This window comes from Argentina silus (assembly GCF_951799395.1).
Source record: "Argentina silus genome assembly, chromosome: 16".
NCBI lineage: Eukaryota > Metazoa > Chordata > Actinopteri > Argentiniformes > Argentinidae > Argentina > Argentina silus.
In genome coordinates, this window is record NC_139670.1 from 9,379,150 (window position 1) to 9,404,988 (window position 25,839).

General features: G+C 46.5%; 2 protein-coding genes across 2 annotated transcripts in view; one reads left to right on the forward strand and one right to left on the reverse strand.

Moving 5' to 3' along the window:
- waplb (WAPL cohesin release factor b) overlaps nt 1–14,837 on the reverse strand; it is a 25,161-nt gene extending 10,324 nt beyond the window's left edge. The window contains exons 1-10 of the mRNA XM_083687321.1: nt 14,559–14,837; nt 13,328–13,833; nt 9,671–10,379; nt 9,127–9,452; nt 8,690–8,817; nt 4,374–4,469; nt 3,298–3,468; nt 2,256–2,392; nt 1,861–1,972; nt 1,165–1,395 (exon numbers count right to left, since the gene is read on the reverse strand). Coding sequence (XP_083543447.1) covers nt 1,165–1,395; nt 1,861–1,972; nt 2,256–2,392; nt 3,298–3,468; nt 4,374–4,469; nt 8,690–8,817; nt 9,127–9,452; nt 9,671–10,379; nt 13,328–13,811 — 2,394 coding nt within the window. The 5' untranslated portion in view covers nt 13,812–13,833; nt 14,559–14,837. The remainder of the gene's footprint in view (nt 1–1,164; nt 1,396–1,860; nt 1,973–2,255; nt 2,393–3,297; nt 3,469–4,373; nt 4,470–8,689; nt 8,818–9,126; nt 9,453–9,670; nt 10,380–13,327; nt 13,834–14,558) is intronic.
- Nucleotides 14,838–15,966: 1,129 nt separating this feature from the next.
- Nucleotides 15,967–25,473, forward strand: btbd16 (BTB (POZ) domain containing 16; the record flags this gene model as incomplete). Its single annotated transcript, XM_083687643.1, has 17 exons — nt 15,967–16,079; nt 16,184–16,241; nt 16,436–16,589; nt 17,014–17,096; nt 17,572–17,671; nt 18,889–19,017; nt 19,923–20,069; nt 20,578–20,689; nt 21,734–21,803; nt 22,313–22,443; nt 22,663–22,782; nt 23,201–23,292; nt 24,118–24,200; nt 24,332–24,406; nt 24,520–24,621; nt 25,035–25,223; nt 25,405–25,473. The coding sequence occupies 17 exons, from the start codon at nt 15,967–15,969 to the stop codon at nt 25,471–25,473; spliced, it is 1,827 nt and encodes a 608-aa protein (XP_083543769.1).
- Between the last annotated feature and the right edge of the window lie 366 nt (nt 25,474–25,839).

Below are 25,839 nucleotides of genomic sequence, written 5' to 3' on the forward strand. Positions count from 1 at the left end.
GGGGGGGGGGGAAGAACACAAGCGAGAGAACGAGTCACAGTCAGGGTATTCATAATGAAACTGTATAAATAGACATGACATTGTTCAAGGATGCCAACTATGGCCGTGGATAACAGTAGGACAACAACAGTCTTTTTAGGGATGGGAGTCTAGTTCACATGCATGGAGCGAACATGCCACGTGTACCAATGAGGTTTTCAATTTCATAGCTGAGAGAAGAAGCATATTTGCCAGATGTTTATAAATGTATTGTATCAAAACAGAGAGTGGTAAGATCAAAAGATCAGAAAACTTGTTCCCAACTTTCCATCAGATTTCTCTGATGATTAATTTAACATCCATCAAAACTGAAATCTAGAGAAGCACCAGCTACAGATTATAGCGAGAAAAAACAGCTTTAATGAATGAAAATGAGTTCTTGTTGGCCTTGAGGCTGGTCGTCAGTCCGTCTATAAATATCCCTCTACCCTGATGTCCTATTCAGCACAAGAGGACGGAAGATGAACGCTAAAAGCCACTCAGGACTCTGCAATGACGTCACAAAACATTCAATATGGATTTACAGTCGACGTATGTGCAAGATCAAGGAAGTGCCCATTCGTTTCTGAACACAATGCGGCTTGACAGTCGAGGGTGTTATTTAGGCTCTAGATGCGTGTGTGAGCTCTGGGTATAGTGCACACATTCACAACAACATTATCCCACAATGAACTGCGGAATTCACCACTCCTTTCTCATCATTACTGATGGGACCATATATAAGTCGCTTTGGATAAAAGCATCAGCAAATTGGCATACATTTTCTATAATCATACTTATTCTTTTCTACAATACTGAAAACGTGACTACAAGCATTCTCTGAGAGACTGCCACTAGAGGGGGGCAACGTCAGAAAATTTATGTAAATCCATGATTACAGCTATAACACCTGCTCATCCATATTGCTTTAAGGCCTAAATTTAAACCCCCCTGGGATGTATGTCAATCAGCAGCTATTTGAGCTATCAGACCACAGAGAGACGAGGGAAAGAAAGAGAGACTAGGAAGAGACACTAGAGGGATAGAGCTGTCTCTTTCTCAAAGCTGATCGGCATAAAGGATGGAAGCAAGTGTCAGGTGTCCCTCGAGCATAGAGCAAGCTAGGGTATGAGAAGGTGAACCTACTGTGATGTTCTCCAGGTCCAGATGCTTGTTGTGGACCGTCTCGCACAGCTTGCGGATCTTCTCCTTGACCTTGCCCATCTCCTTGGCTGTGAGCTGGTCATCGGTGCCGGAGTGGTCCCCCTCCAGCTCCAGCAGGCGCAGCATCAGGTCCAAGCTGGCCCGGTCCAGGTCCATGTTCAGCCGGTCCCTGCTTAGGATGTACATCAGAGAGGCCGTGCAGAGGGCCAGGTTCTGAGACACACACGGTGTGTGTGTGGGGGAGGGGGGGGGGGGTCATAGGAAGGTAAGAGGGAAAACAAAAGGGGTGAGGGAGAGAGTGAAGGTAAGAGAGGGGGGAGGGGTAAGAGAGGGGGGAGGGGTAAGAGAGAAGAGGAAGTGAGAGAAAGGGAGAGGTAATAGAAGAGAGGGGGGAGGAGGGGGAGAGATTGAGTGAACTTGACATCACAGTTCTGAAAAGTCAAGGGCAGTTGTCGCAACATGCTAATGGTCACTTGGCAGGTCCGTGTTAAAGAGCTTTGGTTAAGCTCCACTGACCCTATTCATGAGTCAAGGAGTGGAAAGTAAAGGTGCTTACACACGGTAAGCGGCAGTTGAAAGTCTAAGAGGCCTTCATGGCTACCGCGTTACCGTATGTAAGCACCTTTAGGACCGACTGGTTGAGTTCCAGGTTGGTCCTGGGAGTGTGCATTGCCTTACTGGGTGCTGGGGAGCGTCGTTGAGCGTTTTGAAGACCTGCGCCACCTTCCCTCTGGCCCTCAGATGCATCCTGAAGCTAGGCATGGCACACCTAGTGGCCAGGCTGATGATGCTGCAGGGGGACAGACACAGGGACAGGAGATCACTCAACCTGTTGCTGTAGGAGGAACATCTCTGGGTGGTAGCCTGGATTTGCAGACCTGGGTCAAAATAGTTTGTTTTCCTACAATGACCATAGGTGAGTTTGATCTAGCTTGCCCAGCATGACGGAGCTAGAGGAACAGCCCAAAAACTATAGTACCTCGCACACTAGGCAAGCGAAATCAAGCGCACCTACCTGCTTTGAGCACAGGGGGGTATTGCATCGTGGGTGATATTTGGTTTAGGGGTCTTACCTAAGGCAGCGTGTGTTGAGGGGCTGGCCACTCTTCAGTCCGGTGGCCAGGTACTCAAAGTCATCGGTGAACTCCTGGTTCTCCCCAAACTCCACTACGTCGTTGAAGTGCTTCACATGCTGGACTACCGTGTACAGCTGCACAGGGAGGGGGGTGGGGGGGAGGTGAGGTCATGTTAATACCTGGAGGGTGAAACATACTGAATGCTGCAGATCGAAATGCCTTCTATCGGGAAAGTTCCACAATGCTGTGTCATGTCGAACACGGCTCTGTTCTGTTTGTTTTGGTCATGTTACCGACTGGATGGCTGTAGGCCTTCCCCGCGGAGCCCACAGAACACCAAGTCCCCTCTGAGATTGTGTAACAAAACACGACAAACCAACGATGCCATCCCCGCGCTGCGTTCTCCAACACATTCTAAATTGCATAACACATCCCTTAACGGTTACATAACCCTCTTCAATCGTTAGTGAGCATGCTAATGTTAAATGCTGATGTGGGTGTAATGTAGTGCAGTGTTGTGCTTGGGTGGGATTTAGCCGTGGGTAGCTGCGAATGAGGCAGAGCAGAGGCCTGCTATTCTTAGCATGAGAGATATGCCTGTTGTTGGTTGGGTGCCAAGCAAGCGCACAGATAAAAAAAAAAAAAAAGCTAATGAAACTGCAGGTGGAATTTAATGATGTAGGATGCCCATTACATTGTCACTAAGCCAGCCCACACCGCATCTCCAGCAGGTTACACGAGGCTGGTTAGCATGCAGGAGGCAGCCCAGCTCCTAATAAGATAAACAACTACAGATGGAGACATAACCACAAGAATCCTGGGGTACGAGCTGGAAGTCTTTGAGTATGTCGGAGGATTCACACTCAATATAAAATGCAACCCTAAACAGACATAAATACAAAACTTACATGCATATGACCCCAACCCTAAAATCATCGAGAGTGACTATGTCCAGGAGTTCTTTTCATTGTGGTCAATAGGACAGTTGGTGGACTGCTAGGGGTAGAACTGTCAGTGTGGTGTTTGTATTGAAGCTTACCTCCTTGTGCTCTTTCCTACATTTCAGTGCAGTGACGATGTCCTGGTAGGGCTCGGTGGGGAAGGTCACCGACTTCATGACCTTGGGCGGTGGGGGTGGCGCTTTGAACACCCCATCATCTTTATGGGGGTTGGTCTCCTTGCTGCTGCTGCTCCCCCCTGACAGACTGGCCTGTGAGGGACGGATGGAGGGAAGGAGAGAGAGAGAGTGAGAGGACATAACCACCTGCTCTCTGTGAACAGCTCTGCTGGGTGATTCATCCTGCTGAACCACAGCCAATGGCCTCCTGCCTCCTGGCCCATACACAACTCCAGATAAGAACCCAGAAAAAAAACACACTCGAGCGTACACGTACGTACACACACAAATCTCGCCTGGCTAGCAATCTCACCAGAGTTATTGGATCCTGTAAAACATGACTAACATTATCTGTAACGCCAAAGATGCGGCAACGCTCAGAGACGCAATGCATTTCTAACGAGCTAATGAATTCCAGAGATGGCCGGGTGCCATCTACTCCTTTCTAATGACATTTTATAAATGAAAGTCGAGGCAGAGTGGCCTTAAGGGACTAACATTGGAGGCCAATATGATCATCCTTAGAGGGAGTGGAAGGTACGAGTGGGGCTGGGGAGGGAGAGAGAGAGAGGGGGGGGGGGCTATAGACGTATGGAGGGGTGGAGGGTATACTATTACATTAGACTTTACTGGCGGCACCAGATGCGCGGTGTCTCATTTGCGTGGGATTGATTCTACCAAGTTGGCTGTACTTCAGCTGAGAGGGCGAGAGAGCGACAGAAAAAAATAGAGAGGAACGCAAGAGAGAGAGAGAGAGAGAGAGTGTGACCGAAGGAGTGAGAGAGATACAAACAGAATGTGTGAGAGAGAGAGAGAGAGAGAGAGAACAAGAGAGAGTGAAAGTAATAGCTATGTGGTTCAGCCCTCGTCAGCCGCACACGTTGTAACTGTAGACCTCTCTCTCTGCAGGGGTGGAGAACGAGGTTCGGCTGGGGGTGAGGGTGGTGGGGGGTACAGAGGGTGTGTGTGTGTGTGTGTGTGTGTGGGGGGTCTCTTACCGGTGCAGTCTGTGACCGGGCCAGGGGTGGAGGGGGCAGCTCTTCTTGCTCTGGCCTGTTCCAGTGTCTGGCGTTGTACACAGCTTTAGTGGGAGACTGCGGGGGGGGGCACACACAACACAACATGGTATCAGTTCACGTAGTTACTGACAATTCATTAATTCAGTCAAAGTGGAAACAAAACACATCTGCTGCCTTAATTGAACGAGCTGGTGCTAGTGAGTAACTTATTATCAGTCAAGAGCACAACCAACTGCCACAACAACCTACTATCTAAATAGACTGCAGAACGGTTCATCGGACGTGGTTCAAGCTCAGTCGATATCTCCCTACTAGAGGTGATTTGTGATGTGGCCAGAGACATCAGTCTGTCTGACTTGTTTTAGTACAGTGGTGAGCGGAGCAAGGGGGAAAAAAAACAACTTAATTCCCTGGAACAAGCCACAGTAGATCTAGTCAATCACAAAAACAGGGAGATGCGGCAGGAACGCATGCAGGACGAGACACTCCACACATTGGTCTTTGTTGGGTTCCAGGAACAAACAAGCCCAGGGGAGGAGAGCCTCTTAAATGGATGCATATTAAAAACTTGTGAGAGGCAGCCAGGGCAGCTCAAACAGCAGGACAGGGTTTGAGACAGCAGCCAGCATGTACTCTTCCACTCAAGAGAGAGAGAAAACCTTGGCTCCTGCTCCTGCCCCTCTCCTCTCTGCTGCAAGGGAGACTATTGGCCAGACCTGTTGCTGGGTTATTAATAATGAAAAGAAAAGAGGAAAAAAAAAAAAAAAGAGAAAAGAAAAATCATTGTTGGCTCAGGGAAGAGCTCTGCAGGAAACAATGGTTGGACTGACTGAAGTACTTGAAAGTTTCATTTACTGTCATTAAGTATTCTAATCAGGAGGACACACAGGGGATTTCTCTCTCCCTTCCCCCCCTCTCCCCCCGCACCTAAAACCATCAGACCCTCCTCCCTCCAAGCTACAAGGATTTGATGTGGGTAAGTGAGGTAGGGGGGTTGGATTTCAGTTAGAAGGCGGGAGCACTGTGCCCTGTCACACACACTTTGACCCTGATAGGGATGCAGGGGTAGTAAAGTATCTCTCTGGAGACATGCACCTCTGCAACAAAATCAGGAGTCAGGTCTAAAGTGAGGCCCTCTTGCACACACACCCCATCTCTCTTTCTCTCACACATGCGCACACACACAGGACCTGCCATTTACTGCTGTAGGTTAAGGGACTTATAAAAACACAATTGAATAGCTGAAACCCAACAAGCCATCAGCAGACACACTCACTCACTCACACACACACAGTTATGAGTCATGTCTACCCTCTCCTGCTGGTATGAACCATCAACATGTTACTGCAGTTAAACCTCAAATGAGCTTGACTGATTTAACGCTGTCATTAAACACCCAAACAAAGCTGTAAAAGAAAATGACAGGGAGCCATTTGTTAATTAAAAACCCACGTTGGTGCCAGCCGTCCTCAAACTGGAAAAGCGTTCCAGGTAGAGACAGAGAGAGGTAAATAAACAAGTAGGAAACCATATGGTATCACCACCGGGGAGGGGGAATTTGTGGCATCTTCCTCCACACATTCAGCCTCAATCTCCTGAAACATGCTGTCAGTGAGTGCTTGAGTGTGTGACAATAATCATGAAGGGGGGTAGGGGAGGGGGGGGAGGGGGGGAAGCAGGATCTTTGAACACCTGTGCACCTCTAGAGGCTAAATCGGGCTTGACACTATAAATAACCATGCAAGCTAATTAAATTACTTTTAACCATCAGAAATGAGTCATTACTAAGGGCTATAAACGGCTGCCATGAAGCCCCGTAAGGAGAATGGCTCTCCCAAGACAGGTTAAAAATGCCTCTGCCTTCTGCAATCCGACACTTTCAGTCAGCACGCCTAATTTATCCGCGTGTGGGCCAACTGTGCATCCTCATACCTCCCTTGCCTGCCAAAGCATTTATCCCCTGCACACACACTTCCTTCAACTCAACTGTTGCGGGTGAGAGAAAATAAAAATCCCGACGCGCCCAAACGCTCCCTCCCGTTCTCTTAACAGGAGGAAAAGGTTATGTCTCTCTCCCTCTCCCTCCCTCCCTCTCCTTAAGGCAGACATAAGGCAACAATAAGATGGTATTGGGCAGGCAGCGGGACTCGATTACGGAGACGGACGACAAGAATCTTAGAAAAAGAAATATAGCAATAATGTATTACGGGATGGCAGAGATACGGACTGCGCCAACGCCTGGGGTGTGCCACGAAAGGAGAGGAAGATAAGGAGCGAGAGAGAGAGAGACAAAACATAAGTCGGATGGAGGGTTGAGAGTAAGAGGAAATGTAGGAGAAAGAGACGGACAGAGAACGAGAGAAAGAGAGACAAGAAAGAAATAACAGAAGGCAGAGCAGCAGACGGGGGGGACATGAAATGGTGGAAAGAGAGGGGGGGGGGGGGGAGAGAGAGAGAGATGTATGTCTCTCTATAAAGGTAGAGATGGGAGATACATCTCTATGATTAATCTAAGAGGGTAGCTGAGCTGTGTGTGCCTTGGTCTGTGCATAGCAGGGGAGGCATGGTGGAGGCAGAAATCGGAGGACGGGCTTATCGGAGGATGGGTTTGTGGTTTTGGGTGTGTCTTTGATACCATTCCTCATTCCATGTGTTACACTATGCCCATCCTCCACCAGCCTTCCCTGGTCCAAAGGCAGTCTGTGCCACTCAATAAGCAACACAGCACCTGAGCTGTTCAATAATCACACCGCGCACACAACGTTCAGACAAGACTCGTCCTCGTGAACTGAATCAATGACGAACCTGGTGTCGATTAGTATGAAATTATCATAACGACGCAGATCAAAAGCACCTTTTTCACATTTATGACTGACCACAGAAACAGATTGGCAGGTACAGACACCCCTACATAATTCCTTAGGCAGGGCTAACATACCTAGAATACAAATGGAATGAAATGGAAGGACAGAGGGAGTTTGAATTCTCATCATGAATAACAGCAACCTTTTTTTTTTTTTTTCTTTGTATCAGAGAGAGTGAAAAAAATACCCTTAGTTACGCATCAAATTCAGTCGGTTTGGAAAAGTTCCAAGAGACTACCATAAAATATGGAATATGGATAAGTCGATCTGACGCGTCCCCGATTGCTTCTGTATCAGAGAGCGCCACTTGTGCGGTACGGTAGTTAGCAGGCTCATAATTGAAAACGCCGGCTTTTTACGACTCATGAATAGCTGGTCATTTTCGAGGGCTATTGTTTTTTTAATGACTTCAGCTCTCCCGCTATATTACCTGTGGAGTACATTACATCGTTATGGATGAGATGATAACTCATGAGAGAGAGCACCTCTGAACAAACTCTTTGGGAAGTTTACATTCCGCTGCAGAGAAAACCACTTAGGTTACAGCTACTTCAAAAATAGGAAAGCTGCCTTCGCTAATTGTTTTGTTTACATTGTGTTAAATGACCATCTGAGACCCTCTACTGCACACCAAACCCAGATCCACTATTGTGGTCTAGAAAACATTGCTCGATTTGAAACACTATGATTTGTGTACGTACGTACGTGTGTGTGTGTGTGTGTGTCTCTCTCTGTCCTGTGTTGTCCTTGATATGTTGTATATTATATGCGGCTTTATCCTGTTGTTGTGGTTCATGTTTTTCTCTGCCTGTTTTAAGCCCAGAAATAATTGCCCCCTGGGGAATAAATAAAGTTTATTGAATGTAATTGAATAAGTCAATCTACGCAATGGGAGAACGGGCATGACCACCTCAATGAATAAAAGAGAACCAGCTCAGAGATCTTCAATGACAGCTCCATCCTTTCATTCATCCTCGTATAAATAATCAAACGGACGGTCTTGGCCCGGCATCTCTGCTGCTGAGCAGTATGCTCTGGACAAGTGTATGTGTGTGTGTGTGTGTGTGTGTGTGTGTGTGTATATATATATATATATATATATATATATATATATATATATATATATAAAAACACTGCTCGAGTGTTCTAGCTAGTGCTCTTCAGGGAAGAGTTGCCCAACATCAGATATCTCATACCCTAAAGACCTCTTCACCCCCACTACAAGTTTCTCACCTGTAAAAAAAAGAAAAAGTAATTTTTCCTTCTTCTAGCATTGTGACTGCCTATGGCCCCTGGTCCTACCATAGATTACTTTATCTTATGATGACTGATGGACAGATGATTCACTTACTTAAACAAATGTATTTGTTGTAAGTCGCTTTGGATAAAGGCGTCTGCTAAATGCCATAAATGTAAATATAAATGTCATACCTTCTTGGGCCCACTGAAGATCTTCCTGCTGTTGTCCTTGGATTTCTCCGCCAGCTTCCCCTGGGGCCGGCTCTGCTGTTGAACTTCTGATACGGTGGGATAGTTGTCCTCCGGGAAGTCCAGGATGTCTACAGGGAACGTGCCAAAGAGAGTTAGAGCAGAACATTCTTTAAACCAAAACACATCGCATTGCAAGGGATTATTCCTGAAATCCTATAGGCCTACTAGTATGCATGGAACGACATGTTTTGCATTTCACAAATATTTGGAAGAGAAGACTATCTGGTTTTGCTTGTGCTTTCCCAGCATTTCTCGTGCCTAAACACTGTTGATTATGATAATATCGAATAGAGTGAGGCCCATGAGGGTTTGTGTGTGTGTGTGTGTGTGTGTGTGTGTGTGTGTGTGCTGACCTCGCCTGAGGCCATGTGTCTGACCTGTATTGGTGCTGGTCTGACTCTCCTGCTGACCTTCGCTGGACTGGGGACTGTCTACCCGTGTTGCCATGGCAGCAGCTTCTTCTGCAGCGACTGCTGCTGCTTGCACGGCGGCGGCAGCCCTCTTAGCCCTCCTCCTCTCTTTGGCCTGGTCCTCCTCGTCGCTGTCGCTCTCGCTCATATCGTCAAAGCCAAAGTACTTGATCTTGTAGTTGGAGCCCGAGGCCGCCGGGTCACCCCCCTCTTCCTCAGGAGCCTCGTTATCCTCAAAACCAAAGAGGTTCAGCTTGTTGTCCTTCTTTGTCTTGCTTTGAGTAGGCCTAAACCTGTGGAATCGAGAGAGAGAAACACGGTTGACATTGTTACAACTGTCAGGGAGGAAGGGAATCTAACAAAAATAGCTAAAACATTATCATTGGAAACAACAAAAACTTTGTGTTGCTGCTGGCCCATTTAATATACTTTGAAATGTGTGAAAACAGAAGACTCATGATACAAGGGCAAATGACTACTCCTCCTGTGACAAGCCAGTAGTGGGTCTAACCTGGCAGGTTTGGCTGGTGCTGGCTCCGCCTTCTTCCTCAGTCGTCCTGCCTCCCCCAGGTCTGCCGGGGCGGCGGCGTTGGCAAACTCCTCGATGCTCCGGTCCATGGAGTCCTGGATGGTGACGTTACACACCGACAGGCAGGACGGGTGCAGCACTGTGTAGTCTCTCGTCCGCCCGCGCCCCGCCGGCTTGCTGTTCTGGGTGCTGTTGGGCTTGAGCGGGCCAGCGCCGGGCCCACTGCTGCTGGCTGTGCTGGTACTAGAGCTGGTACTGGTAGTGTCTGAGGCCTTGCCCCCTTTGTTGGGCCGCCGGTAGGTCCGGCAGTTTGAGGCCCTGAGGAGAGACTGTGAGTGGTCCTCCGTTTCTGAGGGCTCGACAGGGACCTCCAAGTCCCCCTGGCCCACCTCATAGTTGGGGGTCTGCTCTGGGGAGGGCTCTTTATCCCGGGACACACTCAGGCCCAGGTTGTAGCCCCGTGACGTGCTCCACATCGAGGGCGGGTTCCTGGGAGGCTCCGGGGTGGGAGAGGTGGACCTCAGGCCCATCACCGCGTCCCAGGGGTCATAGGCGTCCTTGGTCTCGCTCTTTAGGGTGGTGGTCTGAGCGATGGGCTTCTTGTCGCTCTCTGAGGCGTTCCTGTACCATGAGTAGCTGTGCTTCTCAGCACCCTCGCTGCTGCTGCTGGACAAGCTCTGCTGGGGCTTGCCTGGTGGGGAGGGGGTGGGGGAAGCAATAATTAGCCTGTTAGCATTATATCATACATACACTGTAGTGAGGGTGTCATTTCCACAGAGAGAGAACCATGTATTAAGGTGGTAAGTGGTGAGACAGTCAGCAAAATAACTGACATCAAGATCATTACAACAGCATGACTGAGCAAAGATAGTGTTGTCCCAAGCACTGCCTCCACCTATCTAACACGTGTAATTATTAGACTCCTGTAATCACTATTCAGCACTTCAAAAGATGCTGGGTGGAATGCCAAGCCAAGGGTTTCTAAAAGAAACTATGAAACACCTCTAATTACCTGCCATCATAACAGCCAAAATACATGGGTCTGCAAAATCTGATGACTCCCCTCCCGCAGGCATTTATAAACAGTGGAGCAGGGCCGAGGCAACAGTAGGCAACAGGCCTTCTCCTCCCCCTCAATCCCACACTGGTAATCTCTAACAACACCAGGCCTAATCCCATCGTGCTGCCCTCTTGATTCCCAACTGAGTCAGGGTTATATGCCTTCACCACTAACACAGAGAACCCCACTTGTCATTGACCCCCCCCCCCCCCCCCCCAGGTTTATCATAACAATCTAGTAAAACACATCCTAAATTGCCGGCAGTCATTATTTAAAAACTTAGTTTTTTTGCTATCCAGGATCAGATCTGTCAGATTTTTAGTAGTATTGGGGAAATCAACCTGCTCAATCTGATCCTGGATAGCAAAAAATAATTAGGTTCATTCTGATCCAGATTAAAAGTATTAAAATAAATGGGCCCAGGTGACATTACAAAATGAGCGTCATAAATGTATATATGTGGAACTAGGATTACCGTCATAAGTAAGGAAAAATGAAAACCATGGACCAGAAAACAAACACCAAATGGTCTCGGAAAAACTTGATTGCCATCCTGAACTAGGTTCAGCCTACTCAGTTAGAAATATAATACCACAAGGGGACATAGTGTATACCCTCTCCATACTTTGTGCTCAACATGATAAAGTATTTTTATTGATCTGTTTTGGTTTGGTTCAGCGGAGAGCGCTGGAAAAATATCAAAACATTAGATGCATTTCCTCCTGCATCTGCCTTGTGTGAAATAGCTTTAATGGCCATGTTTGATATTCTGTTTACTTTGCACTTAAGAAATCATCTGACTAAGAAACAGCCTAATTTGATTCTAATCAGACACATCACAGGCATGTTTCATTCGGACAGTGCTCATTCTATTTAGATGGGATTTCAGACCAGCCTTTCCATCTTCTTAAGAGTCTCAGGCATTCCTATGCACTATCGCCATCTCTGAGCTGCTCAGACATTTCTTGGGTCCAACTAAGCTTTTAAATAATTAGACACATGAAAAACAGCCAGGGCGGAATGATTTGCTTGATGAATCCTTAATGGTGCTCAATAACTATTACCATCACTCTTTGACTCCAAGTCCAGATCGGAAAAGTTTCCTTTTTAACTCTGTATTGATTTCTCCGTCAGACAAACAATTACAAAGACTCTTCATGTGGATGATTGAAAACTGGGCTTTGGAGGATTTCCTGGGTTTGTTTTGGAAGGTGCAATTGCCAACTATGACAATGATTAATACTTTCAGTTCACTTTTGACACAGTGTGGAGACTACTTGCTGATCATGCGTTGTGACTCACTAACTTACAAGACACAGGTTTGTGTGACTACTTTTCTCTTCCTGACTCTGCTATATATAGAATACTACATACAATTCCTCTTCCAAGTGTCCTAGGTTATGAGTGCTTCTGATTAGAATGACAGTAACAGAGGACATTCAGCAATATGGGAAGGAGGGTGATAGTGTTTTGTCGACAAGGGCAAACCCGCAGCACAGCTTTGAAACAGACCCATAACCACAGCAATGAGTTGCTGCCTTGCCTCCCCACCTCTAACAGCAAATCAAATTCAGTGCGTCTGTTTAGCAACGTTGAATACAATCATAACCACCTGCCACATCAGAGGACCCCGTCCCGTAAAAACGAGGCTGCACCTGGTGAGTGGACTAGCGTCATATCAGGAAGAGCATCAACATAATGCACACTGTAAATTCTGCTGGCTTTTGCATCTCCCCAGCGAGTGCTTTGGATATTATCCACAAGAGCCACCTGCCAGCCTGACAGTGTGTCCCCTTCATTCCAGTCCAGAGGGTGAGCTAAACTCACTCTTGGGAACACATTGGACCCCCTTTCCAAAGATTCAAGTGCCGGATTAGACGTTGATCTCAGCTAGCGCAAAGTTTTCAAAGTCAAATGTGAACAACAGTGTTTACAAAGTGGTAAATTGCATGGGGGAATTCTGAATAGAAACGTTCTAATTTTGTACGCCTGCTGTATAACACGTCTTCTTCACTACCCAACTTTTTACTATTGGATTGGATGACTCAGGGAAATAACATACAGCATACCCCATGAGCATACATTTGTTGCTAGTATAAAATCTATTTGGCTGAAATCAATCTGTTTACAGCAGTAGTTGGCAGACATGGCACAGGCTCTGCCCTTCTTTCTAAACAAACTGCCATAACATAGGCTAAGACAAGATCATTTCAATAAATACACAACACTAAAAAGATCATTGCATTTATACCTCAAAGATATACTCTGGGATGTGACATCATAGCAAAATGAGCGGGGCGACACTGCCAAAGACTTTAAGAAATGGACTAGAAAAAAGATAGAGCGCGTTGCGATTTAATGCAATTGGCGCATGCACTCTGACATCTTATATCGGAGGGCAGTGAAACGAGTGGACACTCTTGTTCACTACAATATCTTTGATGAAAGCTGCTCTGTTCACAGGTGAGACGTTGTATCCCAGTCTTCCTTTAAAGCTTTGGATTCTGTTCATCTTCCTCAAAATGTAAACAACGCTTAACATTGATGCACAACCAAACAGACAGTCCAAAATGTCCTACCTGCAGTGGTGCTGTTGAAGAACCTTCCTGTATCCTCTGTCACCTTCAGTTGGCTCCGGTCACTGCCCAGGCCAGAGGTTGCTCTGCTGGGGGCTGGGGCCTCCACACGAGCTGTGTGGCTGGTTCTGTTGCTGGACTCCAGGGTGAAACATGGCCTCTCTGCCTGGGGCGGCTCTGCGGATGCTGGTTTGGCTGGGGAGACCTTGGGCTGAGGGACACTGCGAGAGGTTACAGGCTTTGACTCCTCATCGCTGTCAAACCCAAACGGGTCCTCTGAGCTTTCATCTGAAACTCTGGGCCTCTTGGGCTGCTCAGCAACCTCACTAGTCTTCAGGCCTGGACGCTTAGAGCCCACCTTGGCCTTGTATGTTGTCTCGCCCCATTTGGTGCTGAGTGTTGCTCTCTTGTTAGACAGGACCTCATCGAACTTGGATGATCCGTCTCCTCCCTTTCGGCTGTAGGTCTTACCAAATCTGGATGTCATTGTGGCGTCTGTTTCATATTCTCTGTGATAAACATGAACGACATGCATGGGTTGGAGTCATCAGAGGCAATAGCTAACATATTTCTCATCAACGACACAAAAGCACAACACTGGTATGGGTTCTCTTACGGTAAATTCTGTAAAAACTGTTTAATCTCACCACCCATTAATTTTATTTGAAAATACGTGTAGCTAACGTTATAATTAAAGATGTGAATGTGATCTGCAAAGTTCTAAAGTTGTTTTATATCTTTGTCAAAAGTTAAGTGAACTTACATAATAAACAGCTGGCTAACTGACTATCATGTTGAGGCGCTTCGCTGGCTAGCCGTTAGCTACACAACAAGACATTTATTTAGCAACCAACAAGCTAGCTCGCTAACTAATGTGATAGTGAAATGGCAAAATAAAGGTTACAAAACAGTTAGCGTAGCTAGCAAACGGGCTTCACCACAAATGTGTGCAGAGGGCAGTAACTTACACAAAACAGCTGGTGTGAACATATTATAATTTCATGTAGAGGGTGGAGAAAAACGAGCTAAAATCTGGATCTTAACAACTAGCTAGTTAGCTAGCTAGGTAGCTATTTAGCTAGCTCATGCTAACACTCGATTGAGGCGAAACATGATCATCGACACCAAATTTGAGCCTCGATATATGCAAACTGGGAGTAGTTACTAGTTCAAACATCATTCTAGATTTCACAACAGTTATTTGAATGCATAGATGTGCAACTGTCCTACTTACTTGGTGCGCGAAAAGGCCGAACAACAACACTCCGAGGCGGCCGCTTCCCGACTCACCAGATTGGGCCTCCCTGTTCAAGCTCGCTTGCACAATATAAACAAGGGTAAACTGCCTATAGAAACACCAGATTTCTGGTTCTAAAACAGTGCTGCGAGTACTGTAAATCCTAGGTAACAAGCTTATATCGTCTTAATTTGTTTGACGTCTGATATATTCCTTTTTTTAAGCTATATCACACTCGATTGTCTCCTCTGTGTTTCACCGATGGCCTCCATTTAGGTACCCCCTCCCTCGTCCTCTCGCTACCAACGGCACTGTCACCTCGGCGCAAGGGGAGTGTAGCCCAATCAGGGAACGAAACATTTGCAGGTGATGCGCAGTGTGGCAGTATATTTTGCTTTGATTGGCTCAAAAGCAGAGGAGACCAGGGCAGCTTCGCATTTCATTGGGCTGTTGGTGAGTTTGTCGAAGCGCCTGGAATAAAACGCAATGACGTACTCCAAGAACATGGGATCTGTAGTGAACTTTGGTGCCGACAGATCTGTGCATTCACTTTATGCGTTTTATATTTGCATTTTTGGCGGCCTGTTTCATTTCAGCTATTCAAGCAGTGATAAAGTGTATTCAAGACTGTTACTGTCAAGACTTTACGACTGAAAGCAATAGTAGCCATCCCCACTAGACGGGTTATACCGTTATAGCATAGACTTAACGTGGTGTAATAGGTCAGAAGGTGGGGTATCATCACTTATGAGGGACAGAGACTTAATTTAGCGTATACATAAATAGACTTCAGTCACTCACATTCACAGCTGTGTGAATGCTTCCACATTTCTCATTAATTTGAGAGCACACAAATAGGCCCGCTGCAAAATAGACTAGATTAGGATAATTAGATTGAATTGACTGTGGTTGAAATAGAATAGGCCTACAATGCTTTGACTGCCATCTAGGGGTAGACATAGTTGATATTTCATAACAGAATAATTTTCCTTCTGAGATATGCACAATCCCACAAGTCGATGGCAGAATCACCACAGGAAAATAGGTCCATTAATCAGTCTATTTCTCAGGCCTGTCTTTATGCTAACGCACTATTCGGCCTATTAAAGGCCTAGGCCTATTTTTGTTATTCCTAGTTGCATGATCATATGTCTAGGTCGGCCTGATAGCCTACTATAGTCTCGAAATGGCCTCGATGAAGGCCATAGCAAAGACTAAACATTCCATTTCAATGACCGAGGCATGGAACATTGCGCCAATTCCCTGGGTGCGTAATAATCCATTTCCAGTAGAACATCTCTCGATTCTCTGTCAACAACAGACAGAAGGACAGAGTTTGGCCATTTCTTTATCATCTGCTTTAAGCGGTCCTTATCTGCCGTGTGAGGGGATCCTTTGGGTTATAATGACGCAGACCGTGTCTACCTACGAGGATGGTTGCTGCTCGCGCAACGCCATGGCAAATTTAATCAGAAACTCTTTACATCATAAGAGTGAAACATTTGGATTTCAGAATATGTAAGTCAGAGGAAGAAAGTAAGGAAACTATGCCTATGCTATCTGACAAATATTAAAGTCATGTCCGTAGTAATTTTCAGATGCATCCCTGTCGCTGTCCACAGGTCAGTGCTGAACACCCCCCTCAAGGCATTTCGCGGCAGCGCGTCTGTGGAGGATTCGGTGAGAGACTTGCAGGGATGTTTTCCCCAGAAGTGCTGATAGGGTTACATACCTGTGTCGGCGGTAGGAGTTGTGTAGAATATAAGAGTCGGGGGACCTAAGTCTTATGGCTAAGCCCTATGGAATGCTCACCTATAGAGTTTGGTTGTGTTCATATTTTATTATCGATTATAACTGTCCAGTTATGTGTCCAGTTGTCTTTGCCACATGTCCGTCAACGGAGACAGGCAGGTCACACCAACCGCTGGCAGCTGCCACATCCCCTTGGCAGTGACCTGCTGGGGCAAGCACAAGTCGAGAGAGCAGTCAGAACGGGCATGAACACATCACTTAGGACTATAAGGACAGGTGTGTGTGTGTGTGTGTGTGTGTGTGTGTGTGTGTGTGTGTGTGTGTGTGTGTGTGTGTGTGTGTGTGTGTGTGTGTGTGTGCGTGCGTGCGCGTGCGCGTGCGCGTGCGTTTATGCGTTTGTGTGAAGACCTGTAAGTAGACTGAATATCTATTCACTTTTCATCCAAAATGACATGGCCCCAGGTTACAATTAATGAATGATAGATTGATAAATGCAAACTGCATCATAGTGTCTTCACCAAAGTGCTACCAATGTACTACTGCATCAGCGTGGTTGAAATTCACCATTCTGAGAGGTCTCTTTGGAGGGCATGCAGGTCATGTTGGCAGAGAGCCTGGGTTCTTCAAGGAGGCACTCCTCCGATGTTACCACAGAGCTCTAAGCCAGCAGAAATCTGTACTTGGCATGCTGTGTCTCCAGTGCCAACATCAGTGTGCCCCGGCCAAGAGCCGTGCCATCCAGGAGGGGTGCTAGACCTGCTCTGTGCCAACCACGCCAACCTGGTGTTGTGAAACTGGCAAGGTTTTGAGGAGATTGGCACCTGGAGAGATCTGACACCAGACGGTTTCCAATGAGACTGGCACTGGCAACTGGCACAGCCATCCCAGAGACAATTAGGCCTTTGACATCCACAAAATACGCTGAGCGCATCTGCGGCAAAGAAGTCACTGTGCAAAATGATCACAGGGAACATTAGTGAAAACTTGATGAAGTTAACATATGGGCTGGCAAATGTCACATCCAGATGAAAATAAGAGGCAGTGAACCTGGGATTCTCATCGAGAAGAGAGAGAATCACCCAGTCTGACAAAGTCACACACTTCTCTCAACACTTTAACCCCTCAATCTCATCGTCCAAACTTAACAGAGTCTGTGCCACACGCGTCTCCTGTTGAGATGGAACCCCCCCCCCCCCCCCCCCCCCCCCACACACACACACAGTGAACCCACCCTCCTCCCTCTTTGTCTGTTTTCCAGCTGACTCTCCCCAGCGTACGCATGACGAACCACCCCCGCCTCTGCCACGGCTTACCCTCCCGCCGGGCACCAGCAGCCTGCCCACCGGGCCCAGACGCTGGTAGGCCGCCAGCAGGTCCATAGGGGCAACACACACTGACAGGCATAAAGAGAGAGAGACAGAGGGGAGGACAGTCGATCAGACATTTGGGACACATATCCCACCACAGGCCTGCTGCCAGCCGCATGGTACCAGTATGGAAGCCAGGCTGGTTGCCACATTGGAACATGATGATCTTTAATTTGGTCCTGCTTTTGTTGTGAGAGACAATGGGCACCAGAAAGGGGGCAGGGCCACCTGTAGAGCTTGTGAGATGGGCCATGCTGGCAGCATTTGTGCTGGATGGGGACTGGGGAGTGATGACTTATGATGGGACTGGATTGTGGTGGTCTGAAGGGCACACCTTGAGTTTGTTTGTATTGTAAGTTACAGACAAAAGAGTGGGTACTTTGCATCTTAATGTGGATATTCTGTTTAGATGTATGTTAACGAATTGCGTGTAGAAGCATCCACGCCACAGTATGATTAACACGACGGTGTGTGTGCGTGCGTGTGTGTGTGTGTGTGTGTGTGTGTGTGTGTGTGTGTGTGTGTGTGTGTGTGTGTGTGTGTGTGCGCACAGTAGTGTGCCAGGTCATCCAAGGCAAGCCACTGCAGAGGATCTTTTCTATCTCCTGTCCCGCAGTGTAGTCCATAACAACGAGCCAGGTTTGTCCCCCCTTTCCCTTTGTGTGTCTGTCTATCTGTCTGTCTGTCTGTTTTTTCACTCTCTGGCTCTCTCTGTCTTTACCTCTCCAACATGTGAGAACCCTATTCCCTTAATAGGGCATTATTTCAGTTGATTTGCTTGTCTCACTGAGGTAAAATCATAACAATTTGACAAAGTAATGTCCCAAAGTGCTCAGAGGGTGTTTCTATCCCCTAATGAGCTTTGAGGTGGGAGGTATTGCCTCACTGAAAGGTTGGACCCCCGGTGGAACAATGTGTCATAAAAGGCCATGATCTCAGTGGGAGCTGTCGACAACAACAACAACAACAACAACAATAGCAACAGCAGTAGTGCTTGTCTGGCTAAGTCTTTTGTCTGTCTGTTGTCTGTCTGTTGTGTGTCTGTGTGTCTGTGTGTCTGTGTTTCTGTCTGTCTGTCTGTCTGTCTGTCTGTCTGTGTGTGTGTGTGTGTGTGTGTGTGTGTGTGTGTGTGTGTGTGTGTGTGTGTGTGTGTGTGTGTGTGCGCGTGTGTGTGTGTGTGTGTGAGTATCTGTCTGTCTGTCTCTCAGATGTAGTGCTGGAGTGCCTGGGGAGCCAGTGGGAGCTGCACTGCCCTCACCTCACCAAGTCAGGCACCCTAACCGACCTTTACAGGGCTGCGAGGCAGCAGAAGACACGCCACCTGCAGGAGAGGTCAGGTACTGTATCTCACACTTATGACAATCATGTAATAAACAAATGTGTTATATGAATCATACAGTATGTGTTATCAATCTGACATACAATATTCATAGAAGATCTAAGTAAAATAGAAGATTTAAATTCAAACCTAACATCATAAGACTTTTCTAAGATTACGTTATAGGGATAATTTCCCACACTCACATTAAGCCTAGTCAGGTTTAATCTGTGTCCAGTAGACCCACCTCTGTGGAGTGTAATAGGCTGACCCTTTTTGTTAAAAGCAGGGCATTAATTACAACCCTACTGTCTCTGAATCATTTCACTGGCCAGTATGAGAGACTCTGTCTTGGCCCCACTTACAAAGCCTCCTGCCAAATGGTTTTCCTCTGATGAAATTGTAAATGAAATTTGTGAGGAATTAACTCTACTATAAAATTGTTTAAAGAGATGATCTTGAATTCATTTTCTGAGGACAGACACATGGTTTTCATCAATCCCTTCAAAGAAGAGGCGTGATTACTTTACATTGTGGCCTTGCCCTTCCCTAACATATTGGTCTTGTTTTCTTGATTCACAAATTCAACCCACTCTGGTTGTGTTTACTCTGGTTGTGTTGTTTTCATGTTTTTGTCCTGTTTTCTATCACATTGAATTATTCATGCAATGTGTGTGTGTGTGTGTGTGTGTGTGTGTCAGATGTAGTTCTTTTCAGAGCTATATAGATACATGTCTAACATATCATAGTGTATGATAACTGATATTACTGTATATTAACTGTGTATTCATCTTGGGCATGTTTCTATGTACTGTACATAGAATAAAGGTCAGCTATCACTTGTAAAAAAAACAGTGAGTGTTTAAAAAAGGACACAATGGGAAAATGGCTGTATGTAGGCCTCATGTGTCCTGCATTGAGCAGGCAGTGGGAAGAGAGATACAAGAGACAGGCCCCACAGCCGATCAGGCGGCAGCAGTCACTCCAGCAGGGACAAACAGAGCGGGAGGAAACTCACAGGCCCTCTGATCCTCCACCTCTCGGTGAAAGACCACACCGTCACCAAAGACGGTAGTTACCGTACCATATACCTCTGATTCAGTGGAGGCTGGTGGAGGTAGAAATCGAGGACGGGCTCATTGTAATGCATGGAATGGAATGAGGAATGGTGTTAAACACACATGCATTACAATGAGCCCGTCCTCTGATTTCTACTTCCACCAGCCTCCCCTGCTTTGATTCTACACTGAATGGGTTTCACTGTTTACCTGATAGGCGTCTCTGGGGGGGTGCATCCTAATAGTCTAAAATGGCTCCCTGCCCTGGTCCCTCTGTCCTTTATGTGCACTGATGAGAGAAACTTGGATAGACGACAGTGAAAGCCTTGTGTTGGCACCCCAGGCGTCTTCACTGCAGTGTGACTGTTCACCCATCACTATGGGACATTAATATGCATCTCACCATAATTCTATTGTTCAATGACAGCTTTATGTGTATTGCTCATCTAGTATAGATGAAGAATGGGCTGGAGAATGAAACTAATGGTTGTTTTGACTGTGCCTCCTGCCCTTGTCCCCAGCCCTGTCCTTTGCCCTGAGGACTCTCTATAACCCAGAGGCCTGTCCTGAACACTGGGGCGAGGGGGTGCTCTCTGCCGCCGCCCTGCTGGGCCTGCCATATCTCTTCCAGAGGTGAGCCCCCAGGCTACATGATAATACAGAATATGCCATTTAGCAGACGCTTTTATCCAAAGCTACTGACAGTACAGTGAGTGCATACATTTTGTGTATATATGGTCCCACAAGAAACAAACCCACAATCTTAGCGTTGCTAGCGCCATGCTCTTTACATAGTACTACATATCACTACACTACACTACACTACACTACAGTCTAGGTAGAAGTTGCCCTAACCCAAATATCTGGCCTCAGATTACCCTACCTTTAATCCTAAACATGTTGGGAGTGGAAAGAAAATGACCCGGTGTCACTGGTTACTGCTTAAGGGCCATTTCTAGTGCCTGCTCCTTGTACTATACTGGCTAGTGGTACCAATGGGAGATTGCGTGTCAGTGGAGGCCGGTGGAGGTAAACATCGGAGGATAGGCTCATTGTAATGCACGGAATGTAATGAGGAACAGTATTCCATGCATTACAGTGAGCCCGTCCTCCAGTTTCTACCTCCATCTGCCTCCCCTTTACTGTACACCATTCTGTAATACACTGGTGTGCTTGCTGCAAACACAAGAAAATAGCCAGCATCCATTATTCGCTCTCTCAACAAAACCAAGGTCAAGGGAAGAACAGGGGAGAACTTTCCCCGGCTTGTTTGGATTTATGTCGCATTGATTAACTCATTTGGATATTCAGACGCCTCCAGAACACACACCCACATGTTGTGGGACCACTGTTGGCCCCCTTGAAGTGGTTGACTAATCTCCCTGAGACTGGGTGGGGTCTGGGTGTACGGAGGGAGATGAATCCATGTCGACCTTGGCTGTGATTCCATAGCTTGTCCTGTGAATCTACTGTAAGATAGTTCATGCATGAAATCATGAACGCCCTTGTACTGTAAGTACAGTCCCCACCCGGTCAGTGAGTCACTGGGTTGTGGCCTATGTGGCGTAAGCATCTGAGGTTTATAATGTGTTATAATGATGTGTTATATAATGTGTTATGATGGAGATGTACTATGTAGTCTCAGAGACTGAGGGAGTGAGTGTGTGTGATTGATAGGTGTCTGAAGGAGATGATTGATAAGATCAGCTCCCCCACCGTGTGTGACTTCCACCGTGTCTCCTGCAAAGTAAGATGGCTGAACTAACTATTCAGATTGGAGCTAGGTCATTAAAAGCAAGAACACTGCTGTAATTATACCATAGGATGGACAAGTCTCAAAGGCATTTATGCATCACTTAACTATGATTATTTAATGCTTACAGTGTGTGTTGGTGTGTGTGTGTGTGTGTGTGTGTGTGTGTGTGTGTGTGTGTGTGTGTGTGTGTGTGTAGTGTTGGAGAAAACATGTTTTTTAAAACACTAGGGGGAGCCACATCTCTTAAAACATTAATATTCCAACATCTCAACTCTTATGTCCATTCTTTTTTGACTATGTTTGGTTGTTGTTGTTGTGTGTGTGTGTGTGTGTATGTGTGTGTATGTGTGTATGTGTGTGTGTGTGTGTGTGTGTGTGTGTGTGTGTGTGTGTGTGTGTGTGCGTGTGTGTGTGTGTGTGTGTGTGTGTGTGTGTGTGTGTGAGTATGTTTGTGTGCAATATTAATTTGTGTGTGTGCGTATGGATATGTGTGTGTGCAGTATAAAGAGACTGGCCTACAGAGGGCGTGTGAGCGCTGGTTGGAGCTGTACCTGGTGACTGAGCTGACATGTTTCATCTACCTGAAAGATGTGCCCTTTGAACTCCTCTATAAGACCTTGCGATCACCTAGGTAACCTCTAATACCCCCTTATAGAACAAGTTAGAATTGGTCCTGCTCTCAAGATAACAAACCCTATAGGACCGGTAAGGTCCTGTATGTAAAAAGGCAAGCATAGAGCCTGGAACAGTTTTATGGAGGCAAGGCCTCTCAGTGTAAGGATGGTAGTGAGGGACACTTTTAGTTGGGTTAATAACTTGCGCATGGCTGTCCCCCTCCCTTCTTCTCCAGAGTGTTTGCTACCTGTGAATACCAGCTCCTGAAGACAGTTCTGTACTGGGTGTTTCTGCAGTTCAACCCGGCAGCCCAGATTCTGCCTAGCCATCGGTCAATCGTGAACTTCTTCTCCAGGTACAGGCTACACAGTCCTATCGTGTAGATAACAGCAGGTGTCCTTATAGAAATACCTCATGGGAATATTCTGGGTCCATTTTCATTTGTATTCAAGTGAGAGGAATTTGTTTGTTGCTGTCCATCCATGGATAGCATCAGGGCATATCATGTTTGTTGTGTGTGTCCACTGTTATGTAATTGATTTAACTGGAGCTAACTGTCTCTCTTTCTCTTTGAGTGCATAATGGTTCCTCATAAGCTCATAGCCTCATGAGCTTTTTTTTCTGACCTTCACAATACATGCATTCTTCCACATCTCTCTCTCTCTCTCTCTTGCTCTCTCTCTCTCTCCCCCCCCTCTCTCTCTCCCCCCCCCTCTCTCTCTCCCCCCCTATCTCTTTCTCTTTCTTTCTTTCTCTCTCTCTCTCTCTCTCAGTTGGCCTAGGGCTTTTTTCTTCCTGGAGCAGCCTGTAGGCCAGAAGTTCACTGTTCTCTTCCAGGCTCTCCGTTTGCATGGAATCACTGAGCGTGAGTGACAACGCTAGAACTGAATATTATATCACCTGCCATTCAAACCAGCCTTTTATAAAGAGCATAACTCAAACTACTACTACTACTACTACTACTACTACTACTACTACTACTACTATTACTATTAATACTTTTATACCAGCATACGACTACTAGCACAGTACAAGCATACTGCTTTCCCACATGCAATAGCAGAGGTTCCTGTCATCTTAGCCTCTTCTGCTCTTGTTAGGTTTGTGCTTTAATTCATGTTTACAGAACCCCTTTTCATTCTTCCGAGAATTTTCTAATGGCAATGTGTTCAATATGACTATGTCGCAATTGAGTAAGGAGAAGGACTCTAAACTAAAGACAGACCCATTGGCCACGGCCTCACTATGTGACAGCATCACTCCGGCGCCAGTGTCCGTCCCGTGGAGACAGAAGGAATGTTCGGATCTGTTGGTCATCAGTTCACAGGGGAGCAGTCAATTGTAATATCAGCTTGATATAAAAGTGGAACTGGACTAGCATTATGACCTTGATAAGGAGTCTCATGCTATGAAAACCATAAACACACTCTTGGAAATGCCTCAGTGGACTTGCTCCCAGACAAATGTTCTCTTATCCTCCAGATTAGTAGTCCTTGAGTCAGTATGTGTTTCATTCTGAGGCACTTTGAATGTCTTTGCTGACTTGAATAACTCAGTTATGTTACGTAATGTGTCTGTGTGTGTGCGTCTGTGCGTGTGCGCGCGCATGAGAGGGAGAGAGAGTTGATACAGTTAGTTAGAGGCAGCAGGCAGTGATGATGAACTTTGACCTTCTCTCTCCCTGACTCAGGAGCCCACCTGGAGGAGATGCAGCAGATCCATGTGTTTCCTCTGTCCTGGCTCCTCCATGTCTTCTCCAAACACTACTACACTGTGAGTTCATTTAGACTGGCTACCCATATACAGTAGAATATCCATAATTAAGTCTGGGTGGTTGTTGTTGTTGTTGTTGTTGTTGTTGTTGTTGTTTAATCTAATATATCTCTCATTGTTATTCTCTCCAGATCCACAGTGGAGGAGACATGCAAGTGACCGATTTTTCCCAGCAGGCAGTGCGCTTTGGCATGATCATCGAAAGGGTATGAGCCTTGCTCTATTTTTTCTCTCTCTGATGAAAGTGAAAATTACACAGGTGTTACACAAATTAATTTGGGTGGATGGTATTGTCGTGTGTTGTGTTGTTGCCTTGCAGGAGCCTCAGTATTGCAGCCAAACCATTGAACTGTATGGTTTCTTCTTCCTGCTTAAAGCAGCCAGCATGGGACAGCCAGACACACACAGTTTCTCTCTGCAGGTCAGAATGCATCAACACAAGTCAATACCCACAAACACTGGTGGTCGAAGACATCCTCAATGCGTTGCTGCCCTTTAGTTAGTAACCACTTGATGTCACTAGATGATATAGGAGTATCGTCACCATAAATCTGCTGTATGCTCTATGATACAGCAGATGCACATGAACAGGTTACGACCGGTTAAAGGCTACGACCACCATAGGACGTGAATTAATGCCTGAATGAATGAAGGAATGGAGGAATGAATGGAGGAATGGATGGAGGAATGGATGGAGGAATGAATGGAGGAATGAAGGGATGAATAAATGGAGGAATGATTGGAGGAATGGAGGAATACATAAAGTACAGTAGTTGCCCATAGACTCAGATGTGAATTGCTGAGTCTGTCCACCTGTCTGTCCACCATGTGCAGAGACTAAGACACTGGGACCCGGCGATGTCTGTGCGAGCGTGTGAGAGACACCCCTTCAGTATGATGACAGAGCGCTTGGTGGCCTACCAGATCAACGTTCAGGCATGTGTGCACGGCCAACGGCAGGAATTCTGCAGCGGCATTATTAACCAGGAGTTTGGCCTGAGCAAGCGCACCTGCAAGAGCCAGGTAAAGACCGTTACTCACAAGAACAGGTGTGGTGAATGGGGTGGCTAGTTGTATGTTACGGGGCATGAGATATGAGATATGGCAAGTCATCTGTCTGGGTTATATAAATGTGCATTTACTTGTAAGTGCTCTATAAGCTTAGAATTAAATATGCTGTTCTTCTCGCTGTCTCTGTTTCCAGGTGTTCAAGGTGAAAGACCTGAGTATGCCCATCTTCATCACCTTCTCCCTGGCCTTCCCAGCACTCTGACCACTGACCCCCCGTCTCCCCCCGTCTCCATGGTTCTCTTGATCAAACCAAAACATCACACGGTCTGATTAAAAGTATTGAGACATTACTGCAACCACCAAGACTGGTCAAAGTGGTATAAAAGAAGTGGGTATTTTTCCAGAACAACACCAGCCAAGCTCTGCCCATTGACCAAGCCCAGGTAATAGATTTGCTTTGCTTGTATCCTGTGAGACGGGTCCTGGTTTTCTCTACAGAGGTAAAAAGGCCACAATTACAGTAATTAGACAAAGAGGTGATTCATGCACTTTCACAACACTTGGGGAGTAAGGAACATGGGCAAGCTGAAATGCATACTGAGTCTGGGCCACAAAGACCTATGCCCTC